At 43.6% G+C, this 18,759-nt stretch overlaps 1 protein-coding gene across 3 annotated transcripts in view; it reads left to right on the top strand.

Moving 5' to 3' along the window:
* Nucleotides 1-18,759, top strand: part of LOC138752523 (guanylin-like) — a 44,711-nt gene that overhangs the window by 14,994 nt on the left and 10,958 nt on the right. The window contains exon 3 of one of the 3 annotated variants that reach the window (XR_011350720.1): nt 713-875. The exons of 1 other annotated variant lie outside the window; for it this stretch is intronic. Coding sequence is in view for 1 of the 2 variants with exons in the window: in XM_069915325.1 (XP_069771426.1) it covers nt 713-813 (101 nt within the window). In the remaining variant the exon portion in view is untranslated. Of the gene's footprint in view, nt 1-712; nt 1,227-18,759 lie in introns of those variants that run through there. One more of the 3 variants, XM_069915325.1, reaches the window with a different exon arrangement.

Here is an 18,759-nt window from a genome sequence, read left to right as displayed (position 1 = left end):
GCTCTTTGCAAGTAAACTCTCTTGTATGCATAATAATGAACCTCCAAACATCTGACGCAGTGACTGAAAATACCAGCAGGTTCAGAGACAGGGGAGGTGACCAAGTTACTACAGCGACAAGGATGAAGTGAGCCGAGGGTAGACCCCAAAGACTGTTGAAAACGGGGAAGACAAAGAGTCTTGGGATCGTGAGAAGGAAAAGAGTCACAGTGTGGAAACAGGCCCTTTGGCACAACTTGAAGTCCCATCCATTTTAGTCCCATCTGTCTGCGTTTAGCCCATATCCCTTAAAACCCAGCCATGTGACTGCAATAGTACGTTGCAATAGTACATTGCAATAGTACCTGCCTCAACCACCTCCTCTGACAATGCATGTCATACACCCACCACCCTCTGTGTGAAAAGTTACCCCACAGATTTCTGTTAAATCTCTACCCCCCCCCCTCACCTTCAACCCATATCCTTGGTTACTGATTCCCTACTCTGGGCAAAAGACCCTCTGCATCCACCCAATCTATCTATCTCATGATTACGTTCACCTCTGAGATCGCCCCTCAACCTTCTAAGCTGCAAGGAATAAAGCTCCAACCCACTCAACTTCTCCCTCTAGCTCAGGTCCCCCCCCCACCCCCACCCCGCCAAGTCCTGGCAACATCCTCTCTGCACCCTCTCCAACTTGACCACATCTTGTTTCCCTCTCTTTCTGTTGCAGAAAAAATGGCCAGACATGCTGACCACTGTGATATCTGTGCCTACGCTGCCTGCAGTGGCTGTGAGGTCGGGGGAGGAGGCACTGTCATGAACAGACAGTAACAGTGAAGCAGCAGCCAGGGCTACTCCATCAATAACTAAATCCGCGAGCTGTCAGTCTGCTGGTAATTGTACTGACTGCCATTTGAATCCCCTTCGATCTCCTTCGAGCTGATGCAGAACTGATCACTGCAAAATGACTTTTGTAATCGCCTGGGGTATTATTCCTCCAGTTAAGGGGTAGTGTTGAGACATTTCCACACCCCTCCACTCTCCCCATGATTCCATCCTGTCCACTAGGGTTGTTGTCACACCCTCCCTCTCCCCCCACCCACAACACCCCTGGACCTCCTCCTGTACCAGACCATACAGAATCCCTAGTAAATTTTTTGTACTAATGTTACGCATCAATCATAATTCCCATAGATCACTGAATGTAACCGCAATAGTAGTGAGATAAAATTAAAATTACAATATTGTACGCACAGCCTAAATGTATTTACATGGACATTGTTTCTTTCAATTACTGGTTCATTCTCAAAAAGGTTATTGACATAGGTTCACGAACACTAATCACCATAATATTGTTCATTCGTCCGTTCCGGGACCTTGCCGTTCGGCGTGGCTAATCAGGTCTCTCCACCCATCGCGGCCTTTCAATTGTCATTTGCTGCCTCCCCTGTTTCTAACCTACTGCAGTAATTGTTATTGTAGCGCAAACGCCAGAAAATCTGACACAAGCCGTGACTATCAAAACACCAGCGGCAACGTGTAGCGTGTGCAGATGAGACCACGTGATTCGAAGTGTCGTTGTAATTGGGGAATAATGATGGTTCAGACCAGAGCACATTAGAAGGTTGAAAAGGTGAATGAGCATTGAGTTTTAGCCCTGTAGGTGTCCTGATACATGGAAGCAGGTCTTCCGAAAAATGTTTTTATTGTTTAATCCTAACTGCAGGAATATTTCTGCTGAAACACTGCACAAAAATTTTACAGACAATCATTTTGGTGTCACCTGGTGCGGCCTGCAGCCCCCTAGTGAGATCAGTGATCCTGTCCATTACAGAGCCACAAGGTGATGTTCTTCACCATTACTCCATGTCTTTGATGTGTCCCCAATGGGTCTGCTGCTGTATTCAAGAGGAACATTCAGACCCTAGACTTTCGAGACTCCAATGAGTATCTGGGATCTGATAGATCACCACAGCACAATGCTGCAGCGGGTAGTGCTGCTTGGCAACAGACCCAGTGACCTGGATTCAATCCTGGTCTCTGGGGCTGTCGGTGCGGTTTGCCTTCACCCTGTGGACATGTAGGCTTCCTCCCACATCCAGGTGGCTGGGTTCATGGGCTAATGCTCATTGCCCTTACTGCATTCATGGGAGGTAAATCTGAAGGGAGTTATGGGGAATGTGTTACAACTGGGGAATGGAATTACCCTGTGAGCTGGCAGAGGGTCAATGGGCTGAATGTCTTCCTGCTCTATTGTACAGTAGGATGAAAATAAAATGGTTGCAGTGAACATCTCCTGGTTTGGAGCAATGGAATGGGATGGAGAACTGATTGGTCAAAGGACAGCAAACATTGCCTTTGTCAGGCTGTCAGTCCATTACCTGTCGACCCATTGGGATGGGCAGAGGCCCTCAGATGTACACCAACACACAGCGGGCTCCGATGGAAGGCCAGGCCGTGAGGTGTCCACGCTCACTGATGATGCCACCACTCAGAGATGACACAGTGACACTGGGACCGGGAAGGACTAGGGAAATGGGATTTGGAATTCGTGAACTTGGACACAGAGGACATCGAAGTTTGAGACGGAGATGATTTCTTCACCTGAAGGGATCAGGGGAATGAACACAAGCTTGGGACAGAGATCTGACTGCCATCCCATTGAATGGTGGGACAGGCTCGAGGAGCGAATGGTCAACTCCTGCCCTGTCTTTCTGGTCTCACAGAGCTCCAACCAAAAAGGGAAATTGGTGCAGCACCCTGTCCGGACCCAGTCCCAACACCAGAACATGGCGTTGTGTCCTGTCCATATCATTCCCAATTCCCAATTCATTCCAAAACAACACCATTGGGAGATTCACAACAAGGCACATTCTCTCCTTACGGTATATCAGCTGCTTATCAGGTGTTCCCCGAGATCCCTGTTCTACATCAGGGGAAACATCTTCCACATAAACTCCCTGCTGCCATAACAACATCCCCTGTCCTCTGCAGCGGGCACTTTATGTGGATGTTCAAGTCAAGTCGCATTTATTGCCATCTGATTGTACAAGTACAACCCGACGAAACAGTGTTTTCCCGTCCTCAGTGCAAAACACACAGCCATACAACTAGGCATAACATACATACAGACAAACAATACAAATATATACAAATGTATATAAATAAATGTTGTTTTGTAAATGTGAGAGTCTCAGATGGTTAATCCCTTTGGTCGTTCACCGTTCTCACGACCCTTGGGAAGAAGCTGTTACTCAGCCTGGTGGTGCTGGCTCTGATCCTCCTGTATCTCTTCCCCAACGGGAGGAGCTGAAAGATGCTGTGTAGGGTGGAAGAGGTCCTCAATGATCTTGCATGTCCTCTTCAGACAATTAACTCAGTAGATCACCTCAATAGGGAGAGAAAGAGACCTCAGTGACCGTCTCTGCCACTCTTATGGTCCTGTAGATTGACCTCCGATCCATTTCTCAGCAGCAATTGTACCACACTGTGATGCAGCCGGCCAGGACGCTCTCGATAAAACTCCTGTAGAAGGTCAGCGTGATGGTGGCCGGTAGCCTTGCCTGCCTCAGTCTTCTCAGAAAGTGCAATCACTGTTTTACCTTCTTGACAAGTGAGAAGATGTGTCCACGATAGGTCACTCGTTAAGTGAACTCCAAAGAACCTGCTGCTCTCTACTCTCTCCACTACAGAGTTAGTGATGTGCAGTGGAGGGTGATCCTTTACCCTCATGAGAAGATGAACTGGAACATGGAGCTACCAATCCTCAAACCTGACTTATTCAAAAACTGCAGAGATGGTGTGTGCATCTTCCCAGATTTGACCACATGGGCCACATCAAGTTCAAGTTAAATATCTTGGTGAATCAAACAGAAATTCCTTTAGCGATACATAAATGTGCTGGAAAAATTCCTCAAGCATCCATAGAAAGTAAAGGGTGACAGTCATTAGGTACCTGAGTCCTTCGTTAGGTTTAGACACAGACGTTTTGGTCTCACACATTACCCCACACATTCTCTTTCTTTGGCTTGGCTTCGCGGACGAAGATTTATGGAGGGATAATGTCCACGTCAGCTGCAGGCTCGTTTGTGGCTGACAAGTCCGATGCGGGACAGGCAGACACGGTTGCAGCGGTTGCAAGGGAAAATTGGTGGGTTGGGGTTGGGTGTTGGGTTTTTCCTCCTTTATCTTTTGTCAGTGAGGTGGGCTCTGCGGTCTTCTTCAAAGGAGGTTGCTGCCCGCCGAACTGTGAGGTGCCAAGATGCACGGTTTGAGGCTATATCAGCCCACTGGCGGTGGTTAATGTGGCAGGCACCAAGAGATTTCTTTAAGCAGTCCTTGTACCTCTTCTTTGGTGCACCTCTGTCACGGTGGCCAGTGGAGAGCTCGCCATATAACACGATCTTGGGAAGGTGATGGTCCTCCATTCTGGAGACGTGACCTACCCAGCGCAGTTGGATCTTCAGCAGCGTGGATTCGATGCTGTCGGCTTCTGCCATCTCGAGTACTTTGATGTTAGGGATGAAGTCGCTCCAATGAATGTTGAGGATGGAGCGGAGACAACTCAAATCTTCATCTCCAACATCGAAGTACTCGAGATGGCAGAGGCCGACAGCATCGAATCCACGCTGCTGAAGATCCAACTGCGCTGGGTAGGTCACATCTCCAGGATGGAGGACCATTGCCTTCCCAAGATCGTGTTATATGGCGAGCTCTCCGCTGGCCACTGAGACAGAGGTGCACCAAAGAAGAGGTACAAGGACTGCCTAAAGAAATCTCTTGGTGCCTGCCACATTGACCACCGCCAGTGGGCTGATATCGCCTCAAACCGTACATTTTTGCGCCTCACAGTTCGGCGGGCAGCAACCTCCTTTGAAGAAGACCGCAGAGCCCACCTCACTGACAAAAGACAAAGGAGGAAAAACCCAACAACCAACCCCAACCAACCAATTTTCCTTGCAACCACTGCAACCGTGTCTGCCTGTCCCACATCGGACTTGTCAGCCACAAACAAGCCTGCAGTTGACGTGGACATTACCCCTCCATAAATCTTCGTCCGTAGAGTTTTTCTTTTGCAGCACTGGCTTTCTTTGAGCACCAAGGAGAATCAATCCTGAATATCACTGAAGTCAAGGATGTCAATACCAATCTTTGGCTGCTGTCAGGAGTCATACAGCGTGGAAGCAGGCCCTTCAGCTCTACCTGCCCATGCTGGCCAAAATGTCCCACCCCCTACCCAAACATCCCAGGCCCAAAACATTGGTTACCTTTAACTTCCTATCAATGCTGCGTGGCCTGCTGAGTTCCTCCAGTACTTTTCTCTATTGCGCTAGTCCTGCATGCCTGCATTTGGCCCATATCCCTCTCAACCCATCTATCCATCAATATTTTTCTTAAACATTGCAAGAGTACCTGCCTCAACCGCCTCCTCCTTCAACCCGATCCATACAATCAGTGCCCTGTGTATAAAATTTCCCTTCATGTTCCTGTTAGATCTGCCCCACCTCCCCCACCTCTCAGCCTCTGGTTTTCGATTCGCCTGCTCTGGGAAAAGGATTCTCTGCGTTCACCAGTTCCTCATGATTTTGTAGACTCTATGAGATCCTCCCCCCCACCCCCCTCATCCTCCGGCGCTCCACAGAATGAAGCTCTAACCTGCTCAACCTCTTCCCATACCTCAGGTCCCTGAGTCCTTTCTGCACCCTCTCTGACTTGACAACATCCTTCCTGCAGCTCAGGTGAACACAACTCCCTTGTCTACTTTTTAAGCTATTACCTGCATGTGAAGTGCTAATTAGTTACTGAGATACAACCGATTGCCTCAGAGAGCAGCCTTATACACCTGAGATCATCTTCAGGGAAGATTCTGGCAACAATCCAGGGTTCATCTTGGTGATGACAGATGAGCAGGGAGCGGGTTCAGTCTTGTTCGCCTCCCATTCACTAATCGACGGCTGCATATTATCTTCATGTGAAGGAAGATCTTTGCCAGGTGGTGGCTTCATGCCGGGGTTTTCCCTGCTCTCTCCCCCCTTGGCTCCATTCACCCTGAGTCCTTCAGAAGAGATCCCGGTGGAAGCCCAGGCTGTGATGGATGGTAGGGACCTACTGATGGCCTGGAGGCACCACTCTCACCGATGTTTGCTTCAATTGTTAGAATTCTCCAGGAAGCCATTAACCTTCTTCATCTTCCTTTGACATCAGTTCATCAAAGCTTTGGCTAGCCTACCCTCACTCAGACCCAGCATGTGCTTTTTTTGCTCATGCCTTGAGGAAGTTTTCAAGCCCAAAATGTCAGTCTTACAGACACTGAGAATTGTTGAGTTCCTCCAACATCTGTGTGTGTGTGTGCTGGCCAGATTTGTTTCAACCCACTGTCCAACAAGACCTCACTTTTAAAATTCTTCATCTCATTTCCACATCACTCGATTGGCACTCCCATCCCTTTTTGGATCACCTGACCAAGAGAAATCTCTAGCACTCAGTTCTCTTCCTGTCCGGTACATTCCTGCCCTTCCATCCCCACCATGGACATTCAGAATGGAGTAGGCATTGAATACTGCCCAGAAACTAGTCTGTGACAATTTATAGTGTGGCAGCACATGACTATGCTTGGCACTTTTTCCAATTACATCTCCTTATAAATCCCCAACTTGGCACAAGCATCTGAGACCTCATTATGTCAATATCCAAAAGCAATCTAGTCAAGTCACCTTTATTTATCATTCATCCCATGCTTGCATGGTAAAGACCAGATAGCGTTTCTCCAGCAGATTTACATAAATAGAAGTTAGAATAGAAGTTAAACACATTGAACTATTAAGACGTCTAGAGTAAAAGTCCACATTACACTATCCACATATGTTCTGGGAATTCAGGAGCCTGATGGCTTGGGAGGGGAAAAACTGTTACCCCATCTGGACGGAACAACCCAAATGTTGCAGTGCCTCCTCCCAGATGGCAGAAGGGATAAGAGCTAACATGAGGGGTGTGATGTTTATTGCCTTTCTCCTGCATTGAGTGTTGTAGATATATTTTATAGTAGGAAGAGAGCCATCTATGATCTTTTCCACTGGCTTCACTGTCCTCTGCAGGGTCTTGCAGTTCAAAGTGGTAAAACAGGATAACATGATATCAGTCATTAAAGACACACTCCCTCCATTGTCGGTCAACAGCAACAAGACCTGGAGGATTCTGCAACTCTGGGGAGAGAGGAACAACTATATATTCACCTAAAAAGAGGTCAAATGTCTGGTCAACAAGGTCCTTGCCAGGGGGAAGGCCTTCTGTACTGCCTGTGAGATGGAAAGGGGTTAGAATATAGAACTTAGAACATTCCAGAATAGTACATGATGTTGGGCTAACCTGTGTCAGCCTACTCCACAACAATATAACCTTCCCCAAACGTACACCCACAATCCCTTATTTTTCTTACATCCATTTGCCTATCTAAATGATGCGCCAGATAGTGAAGAGATCAAAGGCAGTGTAGTTAAACACATATCATGGCTTTTATTGGTAGAAATTCAATAGTACAATAATGAACAGCACGACACAGATTTACCACACTAAGAATGTTTTTAATGTCCATATTTTTCTAGCCTCCACTAACATCCCTGGTGATGTTTTCCAGGCACCCATCATTCTCTGTGCAAAAATCCTCTGACATTTTCCTAAACTTTCCTTCATTCACCTTAAACAGATATCCTCTGGTACGTGCTGTCCTCCTGACCAAAGCCACTCATAACCCTACATCCCTCTATTAAGCTGCCTCCATCCTTTGTCACTTCATAGAGAAAAGCCCTAATTCTGTCAACCTTGCTTCATAAGACATGTTCTCCAATCCAAGCAACATCCTGGTAAATCTTCTCTGCACCCTCTCTAAACTCTGTACATCCTTCCAGTAATGAGGCCACCAGAATTTTATTTATTTATTAGTTTTAAATTTAAATTTACCCATACACCACAGTAACAGGCCATTTTGGCCCATGAGTCTGTGCCACCCAATTTCACCCAATTAACCTACAGCCCCTGGTATGTTTTGAACAGTGGGAGGAAACCGGAGCTCACGGGGAAAACCCACATAGACACATAGAAACATAGAAACATAGAAAATAGGTGCAGGAGTCAGCCATTTGGTCCTTCAAGCCTACACCACCATTCATTATGATCATGGGTGATGTACCTGGTTCTTGCCTTCTCCCCATACCCTCTAATCCCCTTGGCCACAAGGGCCAAATCTAACCTACACTTAAATATTGACAGGGAACCGGCCTCAACTACTTCCTGTGGCAAAGAATTCCACACATTTACCACTCTCTGAGAGAAGAAATTTTTCCTCATCTCAGTCCTAAAGAAATTCCCCCTTATCCTTAAACTATGGCCCCTGGTTCTGGTTTTTCCCAGCATTGGAAACAACCTTCCTGCATCTAGTCTGTCTAAACTCTTAAGAATTTTATAAGTTTCTAGAAGATCCCCCTCCCTCAATCTTCTAAATTCCAGAGAATACAAGCCTAGTTTATCCAACCTTTTTCATATATGAGTCCCTCCATCCCTGGTATCAGCCTAGTGAACCTTCTCTGCACCCCCTCTAAGGCAAGGATATCCTTCCTCAGATAAGACAACCAAAACTGCACGCAGTACTCCAGGTGTGGTCTCACCAAGGCCCTGCACAGCTGGAGCAGGATCTCCCTACTCCTGGACTCAAATCCTCTCACTATGAATGCCAACATACCATTCGCCTTCCTCACCGCCTGCTGCACCTGCAGGCCCACTTTCAATGACTGATGCACAGCAACACCCAAGTCTCGCTGCATCTCCCCTTTTCCTAAACAGATACCATTTAGATAATAATCCTCTTTCCTGTTCTTAGCTCCAAAGTGGATAAACTCGCATTTATCCACATTAAACTTCATCTGCCATGTCCTGGCCCACCCACCTAACTTTTCCAAATCACCCTGCACTCTCCTAGCATCCTCCACACAGCTATCCCTGCCACCCAACTTCGTATCGTCTGCAAATTTTGAGAAACTGCTATCTATTCCCACATCTAAGTCATTGATATATATCGTAAACAACTGCGGCCCCAGCACTGAACCCTGTGGTACCCCACTAGTCACTGGCTGCCATTCTGAAAATAACCCATTTATTCCTACTTTTTGCTTCCTGTCCCTCAACCAATTCTCTACCCATCTTAATACCATACCTCCTATACCATGCTCTTTAAGTTTATACGCTAGTCTTGTGTGCGGAACCTTATCAAATGCCTTACGAAAATCCAGATATATCACATCCACTGGTTCTCCCCTATCCACTCTACTGGTTACATCCTCAAAAAACTCTATTAGATTCATCAGACATGATTTCCCCTTCACAAAACCATGCTGACTCTGTGCGATGATACCACGACTTTCCAAATGTACTGCAATTGCATCTTTAATAACCGATTCTAGCACCTTCCCTACTACTGATGTCAGGCTAACTGGTCTGTAGTTTCCCAATTTCTCTCTCCCTCCCTTCTTAAAGAGTGGGGTTACGTTGCCCACTCTCCAATCCTCAGGAACTAATCCAGTATCCAAAGAGGTTTGAAACATTATCACCAACGCATCCACTATTTCCTGGGCTACTTCCTTCAGCACTCTCGGATGCAGACTATCCGGCCCCAGGGATTTATCCGCCTTTAATCCCTACAATTTAACTAATACAATTTCTCGACTTGCAATTATTTACTTTAGTCCTTCTGTCACAATAGATCCCCGATCCTCAATAATTTCCTGTAGATTAGTTATGTCTTCCTTGGTGAAGACAGAACTAAAATAGTCATTCGAACAGTCTGCCATACCCTTGTTCCCCATGATCAACTCACCCGTTTCCGTCCGCAACGGACCCACATTTGTCTTAACTAACCTCTTTCTCTTAATGTATCTATAAAAGCTTTTACAGTCATTTTTTATGTTCCTTGCCAGCTTCCTCTCATAATCCCTTTTACCTTTCCTAATTAATCCTTTTGTCCTCCTCTGCAGAACTCTGAATTACTCCCAATCATCAGGGATTTTTTTTTGGCTTATTTGTAAGATCCTTCATTGGATTTGGCACTCTCTCGGATCTCCCTTGTTAGCCATGGATGCGCTACCCTCCTTGATTTATTCTTCGTACAAACTGGGATGTACATTTTCTGCACTTGCTCCAAGCTATGCTTAAATGATTGCCATTGCATTTCTAGCATTAGTCCTTTAAGTATCATTTGCCACTCTATTTTAGCCAATTCACATCTCATACCATCAAAGTTACCCCTCTTCAAGTTCAAAACCTTTGTATCCATATCAACTCTGTCACATTCCATCCTGATGAAGAATTCCACCCTATTGTGGTCACTCTTGCCCAAGGGGTTCCTCACAACAAGATTGCTAATTAACCCTTCTCCATTACTCAATACCCAGTCTAGAATGGCTTGTTCCCTCGTCGGTTCCTCAACATGCTGATATAGAAGACTATCCCGCATACATTCTAAGAAATCATCTTCAACCTTACCCTTACCAATTTGGTTCATCCAATCTCTTTGGCTTGGCTTCGCGGACGAAGATTTATGGAGGGGGTAAAAAGTCCACGTCAGCTGCAGGCTCGTTTGTGGCTGACCAGTCCGATGCGGGACAGGCAGACACGATTGCAGCGGTTGCAAGGGAAAATTGGTTGGTTGGGGTTGGGTGTTGGGTTTTTCCTCCTTTGCCTTTTGTCAGTGAGGTGGGCTCTGCGGTCTTCTTCAAAGGAGGCTGCTGCCCGCCAAACTGTGAGGCGCCAAGATGCACGGTTTGAGGCGTTATCAGCCCACTGGCGGTGGTCAATGTGGCAGGCACCAAGAGATTTCTTTAGGCAGTCCTTGTACCTTTTCTTTGGTGCACCTCTGTCACGGTGGCCAGTGGAGAGCTCGCCATATAATACGATCTTGGGAAGGCGATGGTCCTCCATTCTGGAGACGTGACCCATCCAGCGCAGCTGGATCTTCAGCAGCGTGGACTCGATGCTGTCGACCTCTGCCATCTCGAGTACCTCGACGTTAGGGGTGTGAGCGCTCCAATGGATGTTGAGGATGGAGCGGAGACAACGCTGGTGGAAGCGTTCTAGGAGCCGTAGGTGGTGCCGGTAGAGGACCCATGATTCGGAGCCGAACAGGAGTGTGGGTATGACAATCTACAGGTAGATTAAAGTCACCCATTTAAACAGCCATCCCTTTGTTGCACGCGTTACCAATTTCCTTCATGACTCCTTCACTAACCTCACTACTACTGTTAGGCGGCCTGTACACTACTCCCACTAGCATCTTCTGCCCCTTCGTGTTTCGCAGCTCTACCCATATGGATTCCACATCCTCTACACTGATGTCCTTCCTTTCTATGGCATTCACTTCTTCCCTAACCAAGAAGGCTACTCCACCTCCTTTTCAATTCTGTCTATCCCTCCTGAATGTCGAGTAAGCCTAAATGTTGAGCTCCCAGTCATGTTCCCCCTGAAGCCACGTCTCTGTGATTCCAACTATATCATAGTTATTAATAGCTATCTCCACATTCGATTCAGCCACTTTATTACAAATGCTCCTTGCATTGAGACTCGAAGCATTCAGTCTTATCCCTTTTACCATTATGTAAATAAATAGCTTTTTTTGATTTTCCACCCACTTTTACTTGCCTGCCACTAATGCTTTTCACTTTGCAACCCTTGGCTTCTATTCTCATTTTACACCCCTCTGACTCTTGGTCCCATTCCCTGCCACATTAGTTTAAACCTTCCCCAACAGCAAATCCCCAAGAACATTGGTCCTGGCCCTGCCCTGATGCAGACCGTCCTGTTGGTACCAGTCCCATCTGCCCCAGAACCGGTCCCAATGTTCCAAGAATCTGAAACCTTCCATCCTACACCACCTTTCAAGCCACAAATCATTCTAGCAATCTTGTTGGTCCTACTCTGACTAGCTCGTGGCACGGGGAACAATCCAGATATTGTTGCCTTTGAGGTCCTACTCCTCAATTTACTTCCTAAATCCCTAAATTCATCTTGTAGGACATCATCCCTATTTTTTCCTATGTCATTGGACCATGACAGCTGACTGTTCTCCCTCCCCTTCCAGAATGTCCAACAGCTGCTCTGAGACATCCTTGACCCTTGCACCAGGGAGGTAACACACCATCCAGGAGTCTCGTTTGTGGCCATAGAAACTCCTGTCTATTCCCCTTACAATGGAATCCCCTATGACTATTTCCCTATCACACTCTTTTCTGCCCTCTTGGACAGCAGCACCACCTATGGTGCCATGAACCTGGCTACACAGGGAGAATGTACAAACTCCTCACAAATAGCGCCAGATTCGAACCCCGGTTCCGATTTATGGTGCTTTAAACAACACTAATCACTACACCAACCGAGTTGCCCTAATGAAGACCCAACTGTGCTGGGTGGGTCACATCTCCAGAATTGAAGACCATCGCCTTCCCAAGATCATGTTCTATGGCGAGCTCTCCACTGGCCACCGAGACAGAGGTGCACCAAAGAAGAGGTACAAGGACTGCTTAAAGAAATCTCTTGGTTCCTGCCCCATTGACCATAGCCAGTGGGCTGATCTCGCCTCCAACCGTGCATCTTGGCGCCTCACAGTTCGGCGGGCAGCAACCTCCTTTGAAGAAGACCGCAGAGCCCACCTCACTGACAAAAGACAAAGGAGGAAAAACCCAACACCCAACCCCAACCAACCAATTTTCCATTGCAACCGCTGCAACCGCACCTGCCTGTCCCGCATCGGACTTGTCAGTCACCAACGAGCGCAGCAGACGTGGACATACCCCTCCATAAATCTTCGTCCACGAAGCCAAGCCAAAGAAAGAAGAAGGAATGACCAGAGTTTTATAAAGCTGCAACATCACCTCACGGCCCACGAACTGAATCCTCTGACAAATGAAAGCCAACATCCCATACTGGAGTGCTCAAATATGAGGCAGAGAGAACTCAGTGATTCCTGGATTACTCTCCGATCTTCCCAGCTACGAAAAGGGTGACACAAATAGACAGTGTGGTTAAAAATGTATCTGGCAGATGGGGGGCACTGAGTACAGGCATCACATACAACTGTGCAAGTTGTTAGCAAGGTTGAATAGAGTATTGTGCAGAGTTTTGGTCACAATGGATTTCATTGAAGCTGGGAAGATTGCAGAAAAAATTCATGGAAAGTTACTGGGAATGCAGAGAAGATTTACAAGTTTGTTGTGTTATGAGCCCAAAACCCAGCAGCAATAGAAATTTAACAAGATAAATGGTTACTTAATCAAAAGTTATTTTTAATTTTCTTTAAACATAAAAATAGTATCAAACTTTAACTTATTATTATTAACTTAACTTAACCTAATTCTAAGCACATGTGCATATGTTCAGGAAAGTTCTATGATTCACAGTCCAATCTACCTTCTCACTCCTCCAAAGTTCACCGGTATCAGGCAATTCTTAGACTGTGCGTAGAATTTAACAGTTACAAATTTTCAGCAGGTTCTGGTGCTTAAAGGTTATTGGTTACCACTCAGGAAGGTTCTTGTTGGTTTCAGAGAGAGATTTGTTGCTCGTTGGACACCCACAAACTGATTCCTTATGATCAGCCACTTCAGTGTCCTGCTGAAGAAACTTGCACCATCAGGGGTTTTCCAAATGATAATCTCTCTTCCAGGTCACCACAGAGTTCCTCTTGTTTCCCTTATTTCAGGAGAAACACTCTCGCCAGCCATTTCCTCTTGTAAGGACCATGAGGGTTTTCAAAAGGCTGAACTCAGAACTTACAGCCCATCCTCAAAATGGGGTTTTCAACAAGCCTGCCAGCTTTTCATGTTCCAGCCCCAGCTGCTTGCTGCTGAACTCACTTCTCTCTCTCTCTCTCTCTCCCTCTCTCTTTCTCTCTCTCTCTCACTCTCTCTCTCTCTCTCTCTCTCTCTCTCTCTCTCTCTCTCTCTCTCTCTCTCTCTCTCTCTCTCTCTCTCTCTCTCTCTAAGAGAGATTCTGTTTGGTCTTTTCACTCCCTGCTGGTAAAAACCAACCCAATCTTTGAAAGATTTTTATCAGCTCTTTAGCCTGGGCTTTGATCCATTTGCACCTGCTTTTGAAGTTCCTTCTAAAGCAATTTCATTGTCTGAAAAGACATTCGGAGCCTGGACTATCTGGGCTTCAGCAAAGTTCTGGCATTTTGTTTTGTATCATCGGTTTGTGAAGTGACCTACACCCTAAACCCCACAATCTATCACTTTTAAAAATATATTTATATATAATATAAAATATAACATAACGCATCACAGTTGCCTGGGTTTCAGAGTTTGAGTTATAGGGAAAGATTAAACAGGTTAGGACTTTACTCCCTGGAGTGTAGAAGACTGAGGGGTGATTTGATAGAGGTATTTAAAATGATGAGGGGGTCAGATAGAATAAATGTGGACAGGCTTTTTTCATTGAGAGTGGGGGAGATTCAAACAAGAGGACATGGATGGAGATTGAAGGGGAAAATGTTTAAGAGAAACATGAGGGGGAATTTCTTCATTCAGAAGATGGTAGGGGTGTGGAATGAGCTTCCAGCCAAGTGGTAGATGCAGGCTTGATTTTAATACTTAAGGAAAGGTTGGGTAGGTATATGGACGTGAGAAGTGTGGGAGGTTATGAGCTGGGTGCGGGTCATTGGGACTAGGTGGGAGAATGTGTTAGGCATGGACTAGAAGGGCCGAGCTGGTCTGTTTCTGTGCTGTAATTCTTATATGGTTATGTGGTTAAATGGAGGGCTTGAATTTTAAAGAGAAACTGGATAGGCTGGAACTTTTCTCTCTGGAGTGCTGAAGAGTAAGGGGAAAACATAAAGAGGAGTATAAAATTATGAGGGGCACAAATTAAAATTGTGATGTTTTGTTTCTGAGGGTAGTAGAACCAAAAACTAGAGGGTATTGATTTAAAATGAGAGTAGAGATTCAAAAGGGAACTGAGAGGCAACTTCTTCACACAAAGGGTGGTGGGTGTATGAATCGTTACTTTAAAGGGCAATTAGACAGGTACAGGTAGTCCTCGACTCCCAACCTACACGAGTTAAGTCCACCTGCACATATGACCAAATTTTTTTTTAAACCTTTATTAAAACTACTGTACAAGTACATATTTTTGGTTAAAAGTTCTGTATACAGAGGTCCCAGTTCCCCGCGGCAGCCTGAAGTCCCCGCTCCCTGTCAGCAGCCCGAGGTCCCTACTCTTGGTGACAGCCCGAGGTCACCGTCCCCCCCACCCCGGCAGCCCAAGGTCCCCATTAAAGGTTCATTCGTTGAGTCAATCCGACTTATGGCCAAACCCGAGTTACAACCAATCCTTCAGTCCCCATTATGGGCGTATATCGGGGGCTACCTGTAAATAGACAGGAAAGTTTCAGGGGGATTTGTGCCAATGAAAGGGCCATAGTTGGCATAGCAGTTAGCGCAATGCCCTTACAGCACCAGCGATCGGGACAGGGATTCAAATCCTGTGCTGTCTGTCCCCGTGTCTGCGTGGGTTTTCCCTGGGGGCTCCGGTTTCCTTCCACCCTTCAAGTGTACAGGGCGGGAGCCATTGGCCAATTGGGTGTAAATTAAGTGGCATGGACTCATGGGTCAAATGGCCTGTTACCATGCTGTACGACTAAATTTAAATTTAAATGTGATGAACTTGGTCAGCATGGACTCTGTACTAGATGTTTAGGTTAATGTTAAGCAATATTTAATATTAAATATAAAAATGCTTTAGTAAAAGTAAGTTCTAGAGTTAAATTTATTCTTAGTGAAGGAATTGTGGGCTGGTCCAGGGTTACACATTCCCACAAGAGAGGTCATCTTTCAGAGTCTTGATGTATTGAAAGTCAGAGCTAATGGAACTGAAGTGGATTTTAATTGATTCAAGAACAATAGAATGTTTGATTTATTAGAAACTGAAGTATTCAAGTACTGAAGAAGAACTGCTGAAGGAGGCCATCTGTTTAAACAAAAACAGGTTATGCTTGTGACCATAAGACTTTCCAGAATCAACCAAACCACTTAAGCCTCTTGGAATAGAGATGAGTTCAGAGGTTGTTATGGATATGGAGTGGGTTTGGAAAAGGCAATAGGTTTTGAGAAATGAAACTAAAACTGTTAAAGGTTCCAGTACATGGACACATAGCTTCCAAAAATTGAGATTATCTCATTGATGATGTAATGTCACATGATTTTGAGAAATAGATTGGCAAATTCAAACATCTTGAATCAATTCAGAAGTCATGACCCTGTGGGACACACACAGGAGTTGCAACCTTGTGAAAGACAAGGTTGAATTACAGTAACCAGAAGAGGTGCTGTTATGTGTTACTCCTAATAAAAGGGGAATAGAGAAAGAGTGGATTTCAAAAGGGACACCACTTTCCAACTGCACTTTTGTGGAAAACTGAAGAGAGAAGACAAAAGATCTGAATATTTGACATCCTGGAAAGACAGAAGTGCTTTTTTAAGAAAAGTGAAGCAGCCTCTTTGTGCCCAGAATATGGTCTCTTTTTTAATATTTTATTTCCAAATTTTAAACCAGACTAATAATTGCATTACATTCAATTCAAAAGTTATTTCAAAAAGTTATACATCCCATCACCGCTCCACCAAAACCCCTAGAAAGAAATTAGAAAATAGAGAAAGAAGGAGCAGAGAATGCTGAGGGAATTGAGCGTTTATATCATAAAGTCTAATATTGGAGGTTACGAAGAAGTGTGGTCTTCTGGGAATCTATTTAACATGCAAACCCACATTTTGTAAATAAAGGTGCCATATTTTCCAAAAGACATGATATTTATTTTGTAAACTGTATGACATCTTTCCATACCTAAATCTATATTAGACCATTAATGTTGCTATACATTTCCTAGAAACTGCTAAAGCAATTTGTACAAATTCAATTTGATACATAGTTAATTTTAATCTAGGTCTTATAACCTTAATATTACTCAATAAAAATAACATCGGACATCGGATCCTATGGGAACTTAACCATTTTATTTGTAATAACTTATATATCTCAGAGATAAGTTTATTTGATTCTTCCTTAGTAAGCAATAATTCCAAAGCAGATTGCCTAGGTAATTTTAAACTGTGGGCTAATTTCTCCAATAAAAAAGTTTTAACCTGGTAATAACAAAAAAAAGTATTATCAGGAACTTGAAACTTCTCCTTCATTAAATTGAAAGATACAAATTGCCCCATTTCAAAACAATCTTCAACTTTTTAAATCCCCGTTTGATTCCATATTTTCAAAAACTGATTATTAACAGTAAAGGGGAAAAGTTTATTATGATGTAAAGGCATTTTCACTGAAATGTTCCCTTCCCACATATCTGATAATCAATTTTATTCTATATTTCAATTAAATGTTTCAGAATTGGTGGATCTATACCAATTAACAACTTTGAATTCTAATTAAAAATAAATTTGGCCATAAACTTCTCATCAATTTTATCTAACCCTGTATTCGCCCAAATAGAATATTTATTCAAATCAAACATTGTACTAATAAATTTCAATTGTGTGGCTTTATAATAATTCTGAAAATGAGGAAGTTGTAAATAACCTAATTCAAATTTCCAAGTTAATTTCTCCAAAGATACCCTATTCATTTTCCCCTTCCATAAAATTTTTCTTACAATTAAATTAAGGACTTTTTTTAAAAAATTGGGGTACTAAACAAGGGATAGATTGAAAAAGATATTGAATCATTGGAAAAATATTCATTTTGATTCAATTCACACTTCCTATTAAAGTAATAGGTAAATCATTCCATCTATTTAAATCTTCTTTAATTTTATTAAATAATGGAACATAATTTAACTTATACAAATTATCTAAATTTTTATCAATTCTAATACCTCAATATTTAATTGGATTATTTGTCTACCTAAATTGAGCTACTCATTTACAATGATCATAATCTCCTTCTACTAACGGCATAACTTCACTTCTATCCCAATTAATTTTATAACCAGATATTTCTCCATAATCTTGTAACTTTTTATATAAAGAAATGAAAGAATTTTCAAGATCTGTTATATAAATCAAAACATCATCTGGAAACAAACTAATTTTATACTCCTTGTTATTCACTTTAATACTTGCCTTATTGATTGTGCCAATGGTTCATTTGCTAAAACAAATAATGCAGGAGATAAAGCACATCCTTGTCTAGCTGATTTCGTTAATGAAAAAGGAGAGAATTATCTGTTAGTAACTACTTTAGCCATAGGATTCCTAAATAAAGCTTTAATCCAATTAATATACTTTGACCCAAATTGAAATTTTTGTAAAACCTTTAAAAAATAATTCCATTCTAACCTATCAAAAGCCTTTTCTGCATCTAACGATAAAACTAATGTTGGATTGAATTGTCTCTGAGAACTATGTATTGAACTGATTAATTTTGCTACATTATCAGCAGAGTATCTTTTCTTCACAATTTTATAATCAACTTTTAATAATAATATAGGTCAATAAGACTCAGGTTTTAATCTTAGGTATTCCTGTTATCACAGCATTGTTTTAATAATTCCATTAATAAAGGCATCAATAAATCTTTAATTTTTTAAATAAAATTCAGACATAAATCCATCTTCTCCAGGAGATTTCCCATTTTGTGTAGAATTTGAAGCTTTAATAACTTCTTTCAATGTAAATGGGGAATCTAAATCTTTCTGAGCTTGGCAATTCAAAGATGGTAATTGAAGCTTCTGAATGAAAT

The sequence above is a fragment of the Narcine bancroftii genome, chromosome 2 (assembly GCF_036971445.1).
Source record: "Narcine bancroftii isolate sNarBan1 chromosome 2, sNarBan1.hap1, whole genome shotgun sequence".
Lineage (NCBI taxonomy): Eukaryota > Metazoa > Chordata > Chondrichthyes > Torpediniformes > Narcinidae > Narcine > Narcine bancroftii.
Note: the sequence above shows the minus strand (reverse complement) of the source record. Positions and strands in the feature narration are given on the sequence as shown.